Consider the following 19,177-nt stretch of genomic DNA (forward strand, 5'->3'; position numbering starts at 1 on the left):
AAGGAGGGGACAGACCAGCCCACTAGGGGGCTGGCGCGCCCCTCTCCTTGGCAGGCCATCCCTAGGGGAAAGAAAGGGGAGGGGTGGCCCCTCCTGCCTTTCCCTCCTCGTGAGAGAAAGCAAAGGGCGGGGCGCCTCCTCCGCATGCCTTCCGCCCGCACTCAAATATGGAAGTGGGGCGCGGCTTGGGGAAGTCCCCAAGGAGGATTCGACCCTACTTGGGACGCCCCTTGGCCTCTCCTCTCTCCCCCACCTATATATATGTGGGATGGGGGTGCCACACAGAACGACAACAATCTCTTAGCTGTGTGGGGCGCCCCCTCCACCGTTTACACGCTCGGTCATATTTTCGTAGTGCAGAGGCAAAGCCCTGCGGATATAGCATCACCGTCACTGTCACCACGCCATCGTGCTGCCGGAACTCATCCACTACGTCGACGTCTTGTTGGATCAAGAAGGCGTGGACGTCACCGAGTTGAACATGTGCTGAACGTGGAGGTGTCGTACGTTCAGTACTTGATCGGTTGGATTGCGAAGAAGTTCGACTACATTAACCGCGCTACTAAACGCTTCCGCTTCCGGTCTACGAGGGTACGTAGACACAATCTCCCCCTCGTTGCTATGCATCTCCATGGATAGATCTAGTGTGTGCGTAGATTTTTTTGTTTTACATGCAATGTTTCCCAACAGCTGGACCATTTGGCATGGGCCTTTTGTTTTTAGGATACATGCATGGACCATTTTCGCTACCAAGGAGAAGGAAAATCTCGCTCTGGTCGGCGGTTCATGGGGCGTTACAACCGGCAGAAGAAGCTGAAGCCACAGCTACAGGAGCCCCTGCTCCTCGGGAGGCCATGGTCCATGATTCCCCCTTGAACATGCTCACCTAAGCCACCACCCCCGCCATCGGCCCACCGCTCGGATTACTAGAGCTCATAGGGCTCCAGCTCTGTCACTCTGTGGCTAAGCCCCTCCTACATCTTGAACTTATAGTGCATGCCGAGCCTTCCCCGCAGGAACTTGGTCCCGTTTTGCCTGCCTCCATCGGGACCAGGAAGTCTGATCGCCTGTGCACCCACAACACCGGTGTCTTCTTTGCCTCTGACCCTGGACGTGAAGGACGCACCGCACTTTCCATCCGAATGTTTTATTTTCCCAGGGATTCAAAGCTGTCATATGTCTTTTCAAACTATGTTTATGTGAGCACTTCTTGTATTGTCCGGTCTGAAGTAATGCTGCCCAAACTGATGATCGAATTCCACATGATAGGCCTAATAAACTGAAAAAGTTCCTAACCTTGTGAAGTGCCAAGAAACAAAGTCTTCTACAACTTTAACATGAAGAGGGATTTGCATTATTCTTTTAACATGCATCAACAAGTAAGAAAACATTGCAAAGGAGTGTTGGAAATATGCCCTAGAGGCAATAATAAATTAGTTATTATTATATTTCCTTGTTCATGATAATCGTTTATTATCCATGCTATAATTGTATTGATAGGAAACTCGGATACATGTGTGGATACATAGACAACACCATGTCCCTAGCAAGCCTCTATTGACTAGCTCGTTGATCAATAGATGGTTACGGTTTCCTAACCATGGACATTGGATGTCGTTGATAACGGGATCACATCATTAGAAGAATGATGTGATGGACAAAACCCAATCATAATCCTAGCACAAAGATCGTAGTTCGTATGCTAAAGCTTTTCTAATGTCAAGTATCTTTTCCTTAGACCATGAGATTGTGCAACTCCCGGATACCGTAGGAATGCTTTGGGTGTACCAAACGTCACAACGTAACTGGGTGACTATAAAGGTGCACTACAGGTATCTCCGAAAGTGTCTGTTGGGTTGGCACGAATCGAGACTGGGATTTGTCACTCCGTGTAAACGGAGAGGTATCTCTGGGCCCACTCGGTAGGACATCATCATAATGTGCACAATGTGACCAAGGGGTTGATCACGGGATGGTGTGTTACGGAACGAGTAAAGAGACTTGCCGGTAACGAGATTGAACAAGGTATCGGTATACCGACGATCGAATCTCGGGCAAGTACAATACCGCTAGACAAAGGGAATTGTATACATGATTGATTGAGTCCTTGACATCGTGGTTCATCCAATGAGATCATCGTCGAACATGTGGGAGCCAACATGGGTATCCAGATCCCGCTGTTGGTTATTGACCGGAGAACGTCTCAGTCATGTCTGCATGGTTCCCGAACCCGTAGGGTCTACACACTTAAGGTTCGATGACGCTAGGGTTATAAAGGAAGTATGTATGTGGTTACCGAATGTTGTTCGGAGTCCCGGATGAGATCCCGGACATCACGAGGAGTTCCGGAACGGTCCGGAGGTAAAGATTTATATATGGGAAGTCCTGTTTTGGTCACCGGAAAAGTTTCGGGTTTTTCCGGTAACGTACCGGGACCACCGGGAGGGTCCCGGGGGTCCACCAAGTGGGGCCACCAACCCCGGAGGGCTGCATGGGCCAAGTGTGGGAAGGAACCAGCCCCAGGTGGGCTGGTGCGCCCCCCACAAGGGGCCCAAGGCGCAAGGGAGAGTGGGAGGGGGCAAACCCTAGGGCAAATGGGCCCTAAGGCCCACCCCAGGCGCGCCTCCCCTCTCTTCCCCTCTGGCCGCCACCCAGATGGCATCTGGGGCTGCCGCCACCCTTGGGGACGGAACCCTAGAGGGGGCGCAGCCCCCTCCCCTCCCCCTATAAATACTTGAGGCTTGGGGGCTGCCCAACACACGAGTTTCTCCCTCTATTGGCGCAGCCCTACCTCTCTTACTCCTCCTCTCCCGCGGTGCTTGGCGAAGCCCTGCTGGACTACCACGCTCCTCCATCACCACCACGCCGTTGTGCTGCTGCTGGACGGAGTCTTCCTCAAACTCTCCCTCTCTCCTTGCTGGACCAAGGCGTGGGAGACGTCACCGGGCTGTACGTGTGTTGAACGCGGAGGTGCCGTCCGTTCGGCACTAGGATCTCCGGTGATTTGGATCACGACGAGTACGACTCCTTCAACCCCGTTCTCTTGAACGCTTCCGCTTAGCGATCTACAAGGGTATGTAGATGCACTCTCCTTCCCCTCGTTGCTGGTTTCTCCATAGATAGATCTTGGTGACACGTAGGAAAATTTTGAATTTCTGCTACGTTCCCCAACAAGGAGCACCTCATCCCACTGTCCCATATGGGGATCAATAATTTCTTCCACCTTATTCAACATTGTTCATCCCCTTGGGGTAATGATTCTTCTCGACCCTAAAGCGAATCCAACGGTCGTCCCAAATATTGATAGGTGACCGCGAACCCATTCGCCATATGCATCCCCTTTTGAAAGTCTGAATTCCCGAAAAAATGATTTGCCACATAAACGAGGAACCTTTCTTTCGTCCTGCTTTTAATATATCACCATTTGGATAATACTTAGCACTCGACACTTGCACACACAGAGAGAATCGAGATTTTGAAGAAGTCGCCAACACTGCTTTGCTAACATAGCAAGATTAAAGTTGTCAAGGTTTCTAAACCCCGTCCACCCTTTTTCTTTGGAATGCATATTTTTCACCATGCAAACCAATGCATTTTTTTTCTTTTCTTCTCCATCTCTGCACCAAAACCCTGATATCTCATCAGTAATTGATTTACAGATTCCTTTAGGCAATTTAAACACACACATAACATAGGACTGTTGTTGTGCTATAGATTTTAACAAATTTTCTTTACCTAGCACTGATAGAAATTTCTCATTCCATCCCTTTAGCCACTGACAAACTCTATCAAGTCGATGCTGAAAACAATCACTTCGGTCTACCCCCAACTATCATGGGGAGACCCAGATACTTATCTGACAAAGCTTTAGTTAATACATCCAGAATGTCACAAACACCTTCCTTGGCTAAAAATCTAGTGTTAGGACTGAAGAAAATATTGAAGTCCTAAACTAGCACAATAAGTGTCTAGAATCATCTTCAATGTATTTGCATTGTGATCAGTTGATTTCATAAAAATAAGTGAGTCATCGGCAAAAAGAAGGTGACAGAAAGAAGGGGCATTGGTTATCACTTACAACATTGATACTTGTAAACTAACACTACCATTGATCACCCCTTACAACTATAGCAAAGAATGTACTTATGCTGCTACAAGTTGCATATCTTCATAACTATTTGTGCTGACTAACTAAGTAGCACCATTTAATAGAACCATTTCATTCTTTCTTTAGAACCATAAACAAACACAACACTCGGCAACATTAACACTTCCAAACAATAGCTTCAACACAAACAACACTTCTCTCCCTAATCCTAATAGCATAGTTGCTTGTTACTTGGTAATAACAACTGCATTATTCTGACTGCATACATTGGCCTCACTAAACCTGCAATCCTCCCCCTTTCACCTCTTTCTTGCTCAAGGTCTTCCCTTTCTATTATCTACTGCGCCAATTGCATCAACAACAACATCACCCACAAGATCTCTTGTACTAACCAGGTGCTCCACATACTCTATCTCTCAGTGCCAGAAATCACAGTTTATCTATGAAGCACACACAAAATTCAGAAATTTGTAGTTAACAAAAATCAAATGTCGACCTAAGACAACAAACAAATAATGACTTACATTGTTCTTCTTGCACTTTTGGAACACCCAACCGTTGCGCTCCTCAGTGCCGGAGATGTAGAACTTGAATATCTCCGTAGTAAGGCCAAGGGATTAGTGGCCCACTATAGAGCAGCCGCTCAGAGCTGGCCGGATCAAGATGGAGGAGGACATGTGAAAGTGCAATTGTCACTCAGTTACAATTTGAAGATTGATCACAATATGATTTGTGAGGACTAATGTCGGTTGTCAAGTTTATTTCAGGTCATTGTCGCCTCTTGTGCGTCTACGGACGTCGGTAACACTATCAAGACCAAAAGAGAAAAGACGGTGTTCGTTGTCGCCTCGAGAAGTTTTTCGGTTTCTTTCTAAGGGGTTGGTATGATCTCGGAGTTGGGGAACTCATATTTCTCCCTTCGTTTTATTTCATCCGTTTCAGGCTTTATCGGGAGTTTCTCCATTTGCAGGGGCCGCCTCCATCTCTTCTCCACCTCCGCCCATGGTCTAGGGCCCCTGGGTGCCCGGCCCCTTCCCTACCTCCACCTCGCCCCTCTATTCGGTGCGGGTGCCCGGCCCCTTCCCCGTCTCCACCTTGCCCCTCCCTGCTCGATGCGGGTGCCCGAGGTATGGGACCCCTGGGTGCCCGGTCCCGGTCCTTGCGCCTCCCCTGTCCACTCCGGGTGCCTGGGGCCTTGACCCCCTTGGGTGGCCGGACTTCTCAGTTTTCCTTTGTTTTGTCCGGGCGCACGGGCCTCTTTAGTCCGGGTACCCGAGGCGGCGGCTGCTCAACGGGCAAATACTCCGTGGGGGTATTTATACCCTCTTCTTCCTCCTCCCAACCCTAACCTTTGCCCAAGCTTTGCTCCTCCATTCCCAAACCACCAAAATCTTGAGATCTCCCTCCTCAACCACGCAAACTTTGGAATACTTTGAGGATAGGAGGTTCCCCCGATTTACACTTCCACCAAACCAATTTGTGTTCCCCGGCTTCTACATCATCATCAACTTGTTACTCTTGGGTGTTTTGACACCCCAGACAGAAGAGGTACCCTCGGAGCCACAATCCATTGTGGTGAAGCTTCGTGGTTATGTTGAGAGCCCCCAATTGAGTTGTGGAGAGAGCCCCAACCTTATCTGTAAAGGTCTGGTTGCCGCCTTCAAGGGTACCATTAGTGGAATCACGGCATCTCGCATTGTGTGATGGCGTGAGGAGAATACGGTGGCCCTAGTGGATTCTTGGGGAGCATTGTGCCTCCACACTGCTCCAACGGAGACGTACTTCCTCTCAAAGGGAAGGAACTTCAGTAACACATCCTCGTCTCCACCAGCTCCACTTGTGGTTATTTCTTACCACTACTTTGTGCAAGCTTTACTTGTGTTTCATCTCTAGTTTGCTTGTGTTGCTTGCATCATATAGGTTGCTCACCTAGTCGCATATCTAGACAACCTATTTGTTGTAAGCCCTAATTTGTTAAGAAAAGCTAAAAATTGGTACTCCCTCTGTTCCAAAATAGATGACCCAACTTTGTACTAAAGTTAGTACAAAACTGAGCCATCTATTTTGGAACGGAGGGAGTAGTTGCCTATTCACGCCCCCTCCCCACTCTAGTCAACCATATCGATCCTTTCAACATGGCAAAAGAGGTGAAGGCGACGATTGGGGGCTAGATGGCGCCAGCGACTGTGACCGACGGGGGAGGGGCGATGGGGCCATTTGGGAACTAGGGATTCGAGGGGAAGACGAGACCAGGTGCGGCTCGGGTGGGTGCAGTGCGGTCCAGACCAAATGGCTCGGGTAGGTAGTGCAGTGCTGGCCGGATTAGCTATGGTGCGGCGCGGACAAGGCTGAGCAAAGTGAAAAAAAAAACAGAGTCAATACCACATAGAATAAAAAAACCTAACTTGGCATGCCTAGTCAATTAGGGATAAAATGTGGCACAAATATGTAAAATGGGGGCATAAATCGAGGATTTTCTCGAAAATGGGTAAAATTTGTCAATTTGGTGAATCTGGGAGTAAAAGATGAAATTAACTCTATATCATTTGAGGTTGCCTATAAAGCTACTTGTGTCGGGTAGACACTTCTATACTTTTTTTCGACAAAGACACTTCTATACATATATACTGAATTTAGAAAAACCAAGGTGGCTTTCCATGAGTGGCATCAGATTCTACAATAGTTTTATTTTTCAGGATGATACATCATTTTCTCGAGGAAGAAGCCTTCGGGGATTGAAAAGGCACAAACGATACAACACATGAATAAGCTTGTGTGGTACAAATATCGAGAAGAAAAATGGTGAAATGCCATCTTGTGTCTTTGTTTCCCTCCAGTATCTCAGAGTTCACAAATACATTGAGCGGGGAAAGGAAGAATGCAACCCTAGCATGACACACTCCCAAGGATTAGTGTGAACTTGCACGTGACTTTGGTATTTTCATTCATTTTGCAAATCATGTACCAATAGGAGTTCATGTGGAAACATGTTGATTTCATGCATGTATGTTCCTTTAGTGGTCATTAAGGATTCTCGCAAAAAAAAAGTGATCATTAAGAAATCGTGAATAGGACTACTCTCGAAGGGTGGAAATGTTATCCGTGCTTAATGTTAGTGTGATGCGGCGAGAAATGCATGTAGAAAAGTCAAAATGTGTGATCCCTAGTCAGATTTCAGTCTCCACCATTTGAAATATGGACCTTTTTCAATAATCAGCACCAAAGGGAAAGGGAAAAATAAAGTCGTTCCGCTGGGGGATCCACGGTCCGTTACGACCAAGAGAAGAAGCCGAATCCGCAGCTGCAGGAGCGCCTGGTCCTCGGGACGCCACGGTCCACGCTTCTTGTCCTTGGGTCGTCGTTGGAGCCACCACCCCCGCCGTCGGCCCAGCGCTCGCAGTACTGGAGCTCGTAGGGCGCCAGCTCGTGGCCGAGCCCGTCGTACACCTTGAACTCGCATCTCATCCCGAGCCGTCCCCGCAGGAACTTGGTCCCGTCTTTGCCGGCCTCGATCGGGACCAGGAAGTCTGCTCGCCCGTGCACCCACAGCACCGGCGTCTTCTTGGCCTCGGCCGTCACCCTGGACGCGAAGGATGCACCGAACGGGAGGAAGCCGCTGAAGACCGCGCAGCCGCCCAGCGTCTTGGGGTACAGCAGCACGCTCGCGATGCTCAGCGCGCCTGCGTGCGCATGCGATTCGTTCGTATGTTAGTGTGCTAGCGAAGTATACTAACATAGCAGGCAAGCAAGTTCGAGCAGGGCGTACCTCCCTGGCTGAGCCCGAACACAAAGACGTCCTCCGGCCTTGTTCCGGCGGATATCTCCCGGTCGATCATGGCGTGCACGCTCTCCACGGACCTCAGCACGTCCGCCTCGCCCCTCACGGATTTCTGCCCACATATATGATTTAACAGGGCCATCAGTTCTGCAGATACGAATCAAAACTTGAGTACGAGAGGATTCAGTATTTGGCTTACGGAGGTGATGGGCGTGTCGTGGATGTCGAACCACGACGGCATCAACATGCCACCTGATGCGAAACACATACAGATTAGACACCTGGTGCGTCATGCGTGTCAAGCGTTAAGCAAGCAAGCAATGAAACTGAAGGAAGTCGGATATATACGTACGGTTGCATCTGACGGCCGCGGTGGGCGCCGTGGGGAAGGCCCAGCGGGCGCCGGCAAAGGCGTACCCGGCCACCGGCTCGTTTGCGCGGCCGCTGTCCCCCAGCCCGTGCAGCCACAGCACGAACCGCTGCGACCGAGGCTCCGCCGGCGGGGGCTCCTCCATTTCTCGGCCGAGCAGGACAGAGCAGAGTAGAGCAGGGAGGGGAAAGTTAATGGTTAATGGTTAGTGGGCTAGCTATAGGAAGCGCTCTGCCGCAGTTTCTGACTTCCATTGCGCGTGTTGACTTGTGACCTGGGCTGGGATGCCACAGTCAAGATCCAACAACAAAGAATAATACTCAAGCATTCGGTGGTAAACCCAAGCACTTTATGAATTCAACAGGTTCCTGCTGGAATGGAAAACTCAAATGATAAATGCCACGTGTTAGCTGCGTGGCGTCCTGGCCCTGACTTTTTTCTACAGTTTTGCTAGAACTCATCTAGATGAGATATAATTTGGTCTCATTCACCTTTTATAGTCATTGGATGTGATGCTATAAGATGCGTGTGTGCTGACGTGGGTTCTATCTGTTCTTGTTTTCAAAGTGAATGAGACCAAATTATATCTCATCTAGATGAGTTCTAGGTACTCCCTTTTTTCTATTGCAATTCCACTCACGTAAGGATGGCAAATTTCAGTGACACACGGCAAATTTCTGCCAAAAACAAACTGAAGCATGAAAATTGCCAATGCTAGCCAACTAAAATTGACATCCTAAATTAAATTGTCATAAAAAACATTGTCGTGTGCTTGTACCTGACGTTCAGGCGTTATATAGTTAGGGTCCGTAAAAAGGATTTTGACACATAAAGAAAAACTTCAGAAATAAAACGCCATGAATGAAAACTTCTGAAACAAAATGTCTACAAAGATTAATAGAATGCATAAGCAGCAGCTCAAGTCTAAGGACACCATGCTATTAAGTGTTGTTTCAATATTAGCTGGATTGTAATGCCGTTGTATTATTTTTCTTGGCGGGGGTATGCCGTTGTCTTTCTAGTTGTTGGTAACAAGTACTACTCGTAATATGAATTACTAATTGATGTGGAAGCATAACTATGATTTACTTGTCACATTTCTTCAGGATATAGAGTAGCATACGTATTAATCACAAAAAAGCTGCCTAGGGCAGCCTTTTTTTTAAACCGTCGGCATACATCAACGGTGTCCGGTCAGAGCCCAATGCATGTTACATATCTCTGGCGTTTGGGCCCCAGCGCTAGCAGTAATAACTATATCACTAAAGTTGGGCCCCAACGCCGGTAATAACCACCCAGCTAGTGGGGGCGGATGTCGATGTTGCTAGTGAGATTTATCTCTGACGTTATACTACCGGTGCCTCCACTCCGCGCCAGTAATCACACGTTTTCAGAACGCCGCTACTAGGCTATTTCCTACTAGTGAAGGAAGTTGCAACCCAGCCATGCTGGACATGACGAGCGCGCGCGTGTGGTCTTCTATTTCTCTCATCAACATATCACTTAGCGTGGTTGAGAGAACCTACTATATAAAAAAGTCTCACAGTAAACTTTGGAGGTGTGGGACTAAACATTTAGAACCACCACTGGCTATTGTTCACATGGGTCACTTTGAGATTTCAAAAATTGTTAATGGGCCAAGCCCATTTATTTCTAACAATATATATTGAAATAATCAACAATCCCTCTAAGCAAAATGCAAATGATGAAAAAACTAAATGTTTACAAGTCGACCACGGATCCGGACTCTGAATCTGGCAAAATTAATTAGGTTCATCCACCCAGCTAGCGGTGGCGGATGTCGACGCTGCTAGTGAGATTTATCACTGGTGTTATACTACCGGCGCCTCCACTCTGCGCCAGTAATCACATGTTTTCGGAAAGCCGCTAGTAGGCTATTTCCTACTAGTGAAGGTAGATGCGCCCCAGCCATGCTGGACAAGACAAGCGCGCATGTCTGTCTTGTATTTCTCTCATCAACATATCATTTAGTGTGGTGGAGAGAACCCACTATATAAAAATGTCTCGCAGCCCCTCAGCTTTAGGGGTGGGACTAAACTTTTAAAACCACCACTTTCTATTTTTCACGTGGGTCACTTTGAGATTTCAGAAATTGTTAATGGGCCAAGCCCACTTATTTCTAACAATATATATTGCAAATGATCAACAATCCCTCTAAACAAAATGAAAATGATGAAAAAACTAAATGTTTACAAGTCAACCACAGATCCGGACTCTGAAGCTGGCCAAATTAATTAGGTTCATCGACATATCATCTATAAACTATATATAAAGACAGCAGTACACGTTACACGTTCTTCTGAAGCAATCAGACTCTTTCATGTTTCATTCACATATCATCTAAAAACAATAAAGAAGCCAATACATGCTCTAGTCAAGCAATCAGAGATGACACTGCCTGCCATCACGTACACATCATCTGTTCTGCTAGTTGAAGATTTTGATATACTCAATGCAAGCTTTTTTGAGCTTGCTGCAACCATGTTGGTCAGCCAGAGCCAATGTGGCCACGACACTCTTGGGATCGAGGCTCTTGCAGAGAATAATCTCACACATGAGCTTCATCCTTCCCATGGCATACCTGTCTGCAGCCACAAGCAAGTGCCTCATCATCTCCTTGTTGCCATCCATGGCAGCTGGCAACGAGTCTGTATATACGAAGTGGAGCAATGCCCTGAAAACAGCGGGCTGCATGTCCTCGATCTGTATGCACTGTTTCTCGTTGTCCCACATTGGCCCGTTGAGGTCCGCATCGAAGACGGGTGACCGCATAGCGAGCACGAGCTTGTGTGCGTAGAAGGTCTGCCCACTGACTTTGATGGTCACATCCGCTCCTTTCTTCCCCTCAAGCAGCTTTGCGAGGTTGTTGGACAGGTCCGACGGCGGCAGCTGTATCTCCGGGGCCTTTGTGGTGGCCATGGCGACGGCAGGTATATCCTTGACCTTGAGGACAACGGTCATGTCGCAGTGGATGACGATGCAGTCATCCTGAAGGTACGGGGATGCCTCCAGGAGCTCCGTCTTCATGAACCGGTCACCCCCCTTGACATGCATGTCCTTGTCCTTCTTGCGGGAGTTGAACGCCGGAAGTGACCTCGGCCGGGAGAAGATCAATGACGGCATCCCGGTGGCCTGGTTGGTGAGGCTCAGGTTGTAGAGCGCCCTGACCACGGATTTCTTGCTCTGCAGCTCGACGCACACTGAAACATAGTCTTTGGTGTCGGCACTGTGTCCGTCGGGGTAGTAGCGGACGCACCAGTCGTAGCCGCCGACGGCAAAGGTGGCGGATCGTATGAAATTGCCGACGCCGAGGACCTTGTGCAGCTTGTATCCGGCGACCGTGAACACGTGCGTGCCCCGCGCCGTCTCCGGGATGCATGCCGACGCTGTAGCCGTCTGCGGTGCTGCCATAGCCGGTGCTTGTCCGTCTGCGGAGTTCTTTCCGGCGATCACGCGCGTACGGAGCTGGTCGACCGGACGGTGCAAGATGCCCAAGTACGTACGTACCCTCCTGCAGGTGCTTGCTTTTCAATCAACTTAATTGTCGTTTAAAGGTGGTGTACATCGTGTATAACGTTTGGTTGCATTGCTGGGTGGGCTATACTTAAGCTAGCCCGGCTAGCCTAGCTAAGCTTTGCCAGCCTTGTCGTAAGCTACGCATTTGGATGCATCACTTTTGCTGGCAGTTACGTGCGTGTACGTGCGGGTCAACGTGGACCTTTTTTTGTGCATGCTCGCTTGCCGTTGAGAGCGAGCCGATTCGGCTCTCCGCGACGGGCGAGGTTTTCCTAGCCTAGCGAGGCTAGCTGGCCCCTAAAAGCCAGGTTTTTTTAGCGGTACCAAACGCTAGTCCTTGCCTAGCGAGGCTGGCCAGTGCCGAACCGAATCGGGGATGCAAGTACTAATCCTACCAGGTGATTAATTCCTGCACTACTCGGATGTTAGGTGATTAATTAGTCAGCGTTGGTTATTTCGTGTTCTGATAATGTGTCGTAGTAGGTTTCTTGTACGTGTAGGCTTAGGTTAATTGCGATCAAGGTTGCTCGTAATTAGGAGTCATATTAGTACTAGGATTAAGACTTGTTTAGCTGGTCCTGGTGCGTGAGAAGAAAACAAGAGCCACGTCCCCTGTCTTTAGCAAAAAATATTGTGTGTGTGCATGTTCGTCAACTTTGATTTGATCGATTCTGAGGGCGAATTCCCAACATCTAACACGGTCGAGTTCAACCCTCGCCCCCACCAACTCGTGCTCGTAGCAAAAAACCCTCGGCCGCAACGTTTCATTGCAACATTTTCCTGATGGTGTGTCAAATACATACAAAAAATGTCACGGCACAGTACGGACGTGAGCGCTTGTGTTTGTACTATGTTCAAAAAAAATGCCACGGCACAACCATGCAGCTAAAAATGTGTGTATGCAACAACTGCCAATTGGCCGCAAAAAAGTCACAGGGAGATAAAATCATTGCACACACACGTTAGTCAGCACTTGCAGCACCATAATAGCACTTGCAAACTGGAACAACATTTGCAATATACACCCAAGCTCGTCAAAACATGGCACCTTGTATTTGCTGGAGCAAAACACACGAGTTTTTGAGCGTATCAATATACTGTATCCAACATCAAAATCCACAAATCACTGACATCCAACTTGTGGGCACCTACTCGGATGGCACTGAACCCACTCCCTATGGTTTGATAGTTCATGGTCTCCCGGGAGTTCAACGGTGGAAGTGGTTTTGGTATTGAGCCTTGTCTCGAAATTCCATGAGGGAGGAACCTTCCTCCAACTGGATTAGTGGGAGATACGGAGGAGCAAGGGGAGGGGAAACGTGTAAGGTGCTAATGTGTTGTGTGGTGAGTTGTGTGAAGGAGGGAGAGTTAGTGACTTAGTGAGAGTCAGTAAATTGAGTTTGCAATGTTGCATAAATGGGCAATTTCATGATTAATTCCAAACTAGTAAAACTATTATTAGCATGGAACAGTCTAACATATAGAAGAATAGTGAAATATGCATACTGTCGGGGTAATTACCCGCGGCAAGATCCGGCATCCCAAGACACAACCCGGCTAGACCAGAAGGCCTATGCCCGGGTTGCCCAAGGAGCCATATGGACCGCTCACTATGAGCTGGGGGCTGCGAGGAACCACTACTAGGGAAAACCTTATACCACTACTAGGAAAAACCTTATCAGTAGTGTGGGTTTTTTGCATATCAATAGCGTGGGTGCCCGGGCTACTGCTATGGCACTACAGCTAAATATTAGCAGTAGCGCGTTTTTACCCAACGTTGTAGATATGCAAGTACTAGTAGCGCTGCTTTCTCCACACACACGCTACTACCACTACAGGAAAAAACTTTAAAGCCGTGTACCCAAAGAACTCGGCTTATATCGATATAAACTCGGTTTATATATAAGCCGAGTAAAACTCACGGCTTATATGACACGGTTTACACTCGATCGGCTTATACGCTATAAGCCGAGTGCCATTGGGAAAACTCTCGGTTTATATATAAGCCGTGTGTTTACATGAGGCTCTTGACTTACTAAAGTAACATGACAGCAGCCGGAAGATAACGCCCACGTGTCACCGTCACTATAAACCGAGTGCCTACAAATGCTACACGGTTTAAATATAAACCGAGTGCCTAAACGAGCCGCACGGTTTATATATAAACCGAGTGCCTTCATGACGCCGCGCGGTTTAAATATAAACCTAGTGTCTGCACGAGCTGCACGGTTTATAAATATAAGCCGGGTGCATTTGTACGCCGGGTGCTATTTGGCCTATAAGCCGGGTGCCTGGCATCTGGAACACTCGGCTTATACAGCTCCCCGTGGCATAATATTCCTATAAGCCGGGTGCCATGTCCCTGGGACACTCGGTTTATAGGCCAAATAGCATTTTCCCTGCATGCTTCAGCGAGCAGTGGAAATATGGCTTATATATCCAGCAATATATTGATTCAGGAAGCAGCATGACCAACAATATATATCCAGCAAGCAACATGACCAACAACATATATCCAGCAATCTAAATGACCAACAATATATATCCAGCAAGCAATAGATCCAAGGAAGGTTCACAACAACAATATATATCCAACGGAAGTCCATAGATGCGTACATATGCAACAATAGTTCGCAAATGAAAGGACCATAAGTTCCAAGTCCACACATGCGTACATATCCAACAAGGTTCATGAGTTCCAAGTTTACACAAAGCATTGTTCCAGGTTCACAATCAAAAGCGTGAGTTCCAAGTTCACACAAAGCATTGTTCCAGGTTCACAAACAGAAGCACAATGACAACTACCTCGAGTGATCATTGTTGCAAGGAGGTCGAAGCCCTAGTGGGTGTCACTGGGCTTGCTTATCCCGACTTAGAACACTTCAAAAGCATGAGACAGTAAGATGGTAAGATGCATGATATTTAAGCATGATGGTAAGATGCATAATTAAAAAGTTGGAACACTTACAAAGCTGAAAGTAGGAAGAGGCGGAAGAGGAGGAAGATCCGGCAAAGTAGAACCCTGCATATTACTCCCTCCGTTCCTAAATATAAGTCTTTGTAGAGATTTCACTATGGGGCCATATACGGATGTATATAGATGCATTTTAGAGTGTAGTTCATTTATTTTACTCCGTATGTGGTCCATAGTGGAATGTCTTCAAAGACTTATATTTAGGAACGGAGGGAGTAGTTTTGAACTGAGCGAACGTCTCAAGCAGGGCTGCCTATTGTTTGGCCATGAATTCCTGTTGTTGCAAGAGGGCTTGCTGCATTTTCATGGCTTGCTCCTGTTGAAGGAGGAAATTGTCCTGAGCCTCCTTCCGCAACCTGGTTTCTTCCTGCAGCAACCTGGCTTCTTCCTCTAGGCGGGCCTACAACATGCCATCACAACAAGTTCACCATCGTTGCAATGCAAAGAAGAAATCACAAGGAAGATCAATGAAGCAAAATATACCTCAAATTGTTGCATCATGTGCAGCCCAGGCTGTAGGCGACGCTCTATAGCAGGACCTGAGCTCGATGTGGTAGCACGAAGGTGGGCGAGTTTTGGAATATCCTTCTTACGGATGGCACCATCACCAACATATAACCGGCCACCCTTCTTGCCTTGTCCTGCCTGGAGGGAAACCGTAACATCAATGTCCTGTGAGGCCGGATCAGAATCGGGCCCGTTGTGCTCCTTGAACTTCCCACTATACGCATCAATCCTCAAGCCAGATCCTAGGTTGACCCACCCCCCTTCAGGTTTCTTTGACGTGCGGGAAAGACATAATCCCGTGAAGGTATTGAGCCGCGGTTCGCCCTCACCTCTCTCCCTATTCTGCAATAGAAGCAATAATATCCAATAAGGGCACAAGTAGGCACATGCTCAGAAGCCAAATGGTATTAATACCTTCTTCTGCACGTAAGCGTGGAGGTTGAGGTTGCCTTGAAGGTGTACTGGACCACCCATCATGGCACGCTACTCCGAACACGCTCTGTGTGCGGCCCTCCACTCCGGGTTTATCCACCTGGATATGATTTGCTGATAGCAAGGAATATTGTTGTTGCACCATGGGGGAACCGCCTGAGGTATAACAAACACATCCAAGTTAGGAATGAAACTAAGTTGTTTTGATCCAGATAGTCATAAATAAATGGAAACTACCTTCAAGTACATGGAACGGGTCAGATGCACTCTCCGGGCTAGTGGCTTTTTGAGAAGCATGTTGCTTTCGTGCGCGAAATACTTCACCACGGCATCGACGCGCCCCTCATAGGGCATGTCTTGGACAATCTTCTTGGCAATCGCCTCCACGACCTCATTAGCTTCATCCTCCATACCCTCGGCGCAAGTGAAGAAGTCCTACAAAAGTGTATAAAGACGCATAAGACAGCTATCAATGCAATGATTTTGAATGTTGGCAAAGAAATAACTATGAAAATTGACAAAGAATTTTACCCTCGAAGCATGTTCGGTGCAGATCGTCCCTCCAGCAAGAAGCCCCGCGGCGACGATCCCAACATCAAACTAATGCGTGTCCTGCAATAAAGTGCAAACTGAGATCAAACATAATTCACATACACAAGCCAGAATGACAGAATTACATATATGTATCAAATATGAAGGAATGAACACATGCACATAGTCTTTTTTGAACATTTCAAGGTATGCATGTTTTCTGATGCAAAATTAAGACTTCTTTGATCAATTTCTATTGTGCTATTGGTAAACTAATTAGTATGTTGGCATGTCATATTTTTTGTAAGAAAAATGGGATGGACCACCCTGTTTCAAAATCCTAGATCCGCCACTGTGTGTGATGCAGGTGTTCTGAAGATGCAATTGCGGGAGGGAGGGGAACCAAAACCAGATGCAGCATGTTGCACGAGCAGGAGATCAACAGTTGTTGCACGAGCAGGAGATCAACAGTTGTTGCACGAGCAGGAAATCAGAGGAAACCTGCACAAACCATGGCAATTCCCAATAAGTTTATATGACCATTCAGACGCTTCAAGACTAAAGAGGCCTTCAAGGTCAGTAGTGTGGCACGCATACAGTTTGGCCATCAATCTCTATTGATGAAACTCACAACAGGCTACGAACAACAGTGAAACTGAAAACAATGACGCAAAGACAGTTTATCCTTGCTCTTCAAGATTCTTAGTGAACTGGAATCTACAATCTGGAACAGAGACCATTCAAAATATTCATTTTTAAAACCGTTAAAAAAAACTGGAACAGAGCAGAGAGAAATTCGTCAGTAACTGCTATTTTCATCAGTAAGTAAACACTAAAAAATGATGTGTGGGGTGTGGCCACCATCATATTGTCACCAGTAAATTACATACTAGTAATTAATTTTGATGAAACTACAGAGCCATTTTTAACTCAACTAGCATGCAATCCCATTATTACTGAAGGATACTAGATACTGAATATAAATGAATTCGTCAAGGGGTCAAACACTCTAGTTGATGTTTACAGTAGACATGGTAGAACAAGTAGCAAGCTTGCAAGAACATACTAAGCATGAACAATAACAAGGCTAACTTACGCTCTGAGCACGCCGGAGCACCTTCACACCGGAGCACCTTACCGCCTGAGGAGCCGGGTCCTGGTCAACAGAGAAAGAGGCGGTCAGAGAGGCGGTCAGAGAGAGAGAGAGAGAGAGAGAGAGAGAGACCTGCCAGCGGAGGGAGGGTGGGGCAGCGGATATGGCCGGACGGCCTCAACCCTCGCGAACGGGGAGGGGCGGCAGCGCCGATGGGAGGGCCAGCTCGGGGCTCCCCATGCTCGGGGAGGGGGCAGGGGGGGATCTATGCGCCAGCGGAGGGAGGGTGGGGCGACGGAGATGGCCGGACGGCCTGAACCCTAGCCAACGGGGAGGGGCAGCGGCGCCGATGGGAGGGCCGGCTCGGGGCTCCCCGTGCTCGGGGAGGGGACGGGGCTAGGGGGGTATGTGCGCCGAGGAGAGGGCGGCCGGTGGGTGGAGGGTGGGCGGCGGCGCGAAGAGAGGAGCGGCGTGGGGGCAGAGACAGGAGAGGGCGCGTGGGAGAGACAGGGGAGGCGCGGGGAAGAGGTAGTGGGGCAGGTCGATTTGGGCCAAAATGAGCTCTTCGTGGGTTTATTTTCGCAAGTCCCGCTCTCACTGATAAGCCTAGTACAGAAGGGTAAGCCTAGTGCTATAGGAAAACACACACGGTTTATAAAAAATATTTTTTATTTTTGTTTTATTTCAATACAAAAAGTTTATTAGTTTTACTTTTAATAATTTATGTGTTTCATTTTATTGTATTTTTATGGTACTTATTTTAGTTTTCTTTTTATTGTATTTTTATTCTATTTTCAATTCATTGTTTTTATAAATGATACCCTCTCCCCATATTTCATTATTTCTACTCTTTAAAATATCGGCCAATATTCCGGTAAAAGTTTGGGTGTGTTTCGAGTAGGCCTCACCTACGCCTGCTTGTAAACTACACCATCTCCGATGTAGTCTCCGAGTACCGAGAGGGAACGAATCGGGTTGGTGAAGGAAGTGCGGGGCATGTTACTCTGTTGGCCTAGAAACTTCTCGTGCTCTCAAAGGAGGCCATCGAATGACATGTGTCAGGCCCCCGCATTTTTTGAACCCGCCTGGAATATTTGGGACATTTGTTGCACTGCTAGTGTTTCGGCGCCGGAAATTACAGATCTGCAAGGCGGCATAATAAATCATGCCCAGAAGCGGCATGTAAAGTCCTATGTGATGTCTTTGCGACATGCGTAGGCCTTTTGCAGACGAGGGAGAGGCAGGCCCAACCACCGGGCGGGGGGGGGGGGGCAAATTACCTCGGGGCCATGCCCGATCCAACCGTTTAAATCCTCAAAAGACCGTATGATGCCGAAAATCCTTGGGAGCTGGCACGGTGTCATTACATGGCCCCTGTAGGGTGTGGTAAAAGTTTGGTCGCATTTTGAGTAGGGCTCACCTGCGGCTGCTTGTAAACTACACCATCTCCGATGTAGTCTCTGGGTACCGACAGGGAACAAAACGGGTTTGTGAAGGAAGTGCGTGCCCTGTTACTCTATTGGCCTCGAAACTTCTTGTTCTCTCAAAGGAGGCCATTGAATAACACGTGCCAGGCCCCAACATTTTTCGGACCCGCGTGGAATATTTGAGACATTTATTGCACTGCTAGGGTTTCGGCGCCGGAAATTGCAGATCTGCAAGGCAGCACATGAAATCATGCCCAGAAGCGGCATGTAAAGTCCTATGTGATATCTTTGCGACATGTGTAGGCCTTTTGCAGACGAGGGAGGGGCAGGCCCAGCCACCGGGGGGTAAATTACCTTGGGGCCATGCTTGATCCAACCGTTTAAATCCTCGGAAGATCGTATGATGCCGGAAATCCTTGG

General features: G+C 47.9%; 2 protein-coding genes and 1 long non-coding RNA gene across 3 annotated transcripts; all 3 read right to left on the reverse strand.

Moving 5' to 3' along the window:
* Nucleotides 1–7,089: 7,089 nt before the first annotated feature.
* Nucleotides 7,090–8,444, reverse strand: LOC123042639 (probable inactive carboxylesterase Os04g0669700). Its single transcript, XM_044465059.1, has 4 exons — nt 8,239–8,444; nt 8,086–8,138; nt 7,875–7,998; nt 7,090–7,788 (listed from the first exon to the last, which is right to left on the reverse strand). Exons 1-4 carry the CDS (start codon nt 8,399–8,401, stop codon nt 7,379–7,381), a joined length of 750 nt encoding a protein of 249 aa, XP_044320994.1. The 5' UTR covers nt 8,402–8,444; the 3' UTR covers nt 7,090–7,378.
* A 2,260-nt stretch (nt 8,445–10,704) lies between these two features.
* On the reverse strand, nt 10,705–11,738 carry LOC123042640 (BTB/POZ and MATH domain-containing protein 1-like). The gene has a single exon (XM_044465060.1). It carries the CDS (start codon nt 11,686–11,688, stop codon nt 10,705–10,707), a length of 984 nt encoding a protein of 327 aa, XP_044320995.1. The 5' UTR covers nt 11,689–11,738.
* Nucleotides 11,739–14,362: 2,624 nt separating this feature from the next.
* Nucleotides 14,363–17,807, reverse strand: LOC123042641 (uncharacterized). The gene is made up of 9 exons (XR_006418852.1): nt 17,463–17,807; nt 17,334–17,393; nt 16,647–16,738; nt 16,238–16,318; nt 15,944–16,141; nt 15,689–15,862; nt 15,251–15,616; nt 14,762–15,167; nt 14,363–14,673 (listed from the first exon to the last, which is right to left on the reverse strand). It is a non-coding gene; the product is annotated as an uncharacterized lncRNA (long non-coding RNA).
* Nucleotides 17,808–19,177: the final 1,370 nt, after the last annotated feature.

The sequence above is a fragment of the Triticum aestivum genome, chromosome 2B, assembly GCF_018294505.1.
Source record: "Triticum aestivum cultivar Chinese Spring chromosome 2B, IWGSC CS RefSeq v2.1, whole genome shotgun sequence".
Lineage (NCBI taxonomy): Eukaryota > Viridiplantae > Streptophyta > Magnoliopsida > Poales > Poaceae > Triticum > Triticum aestivum.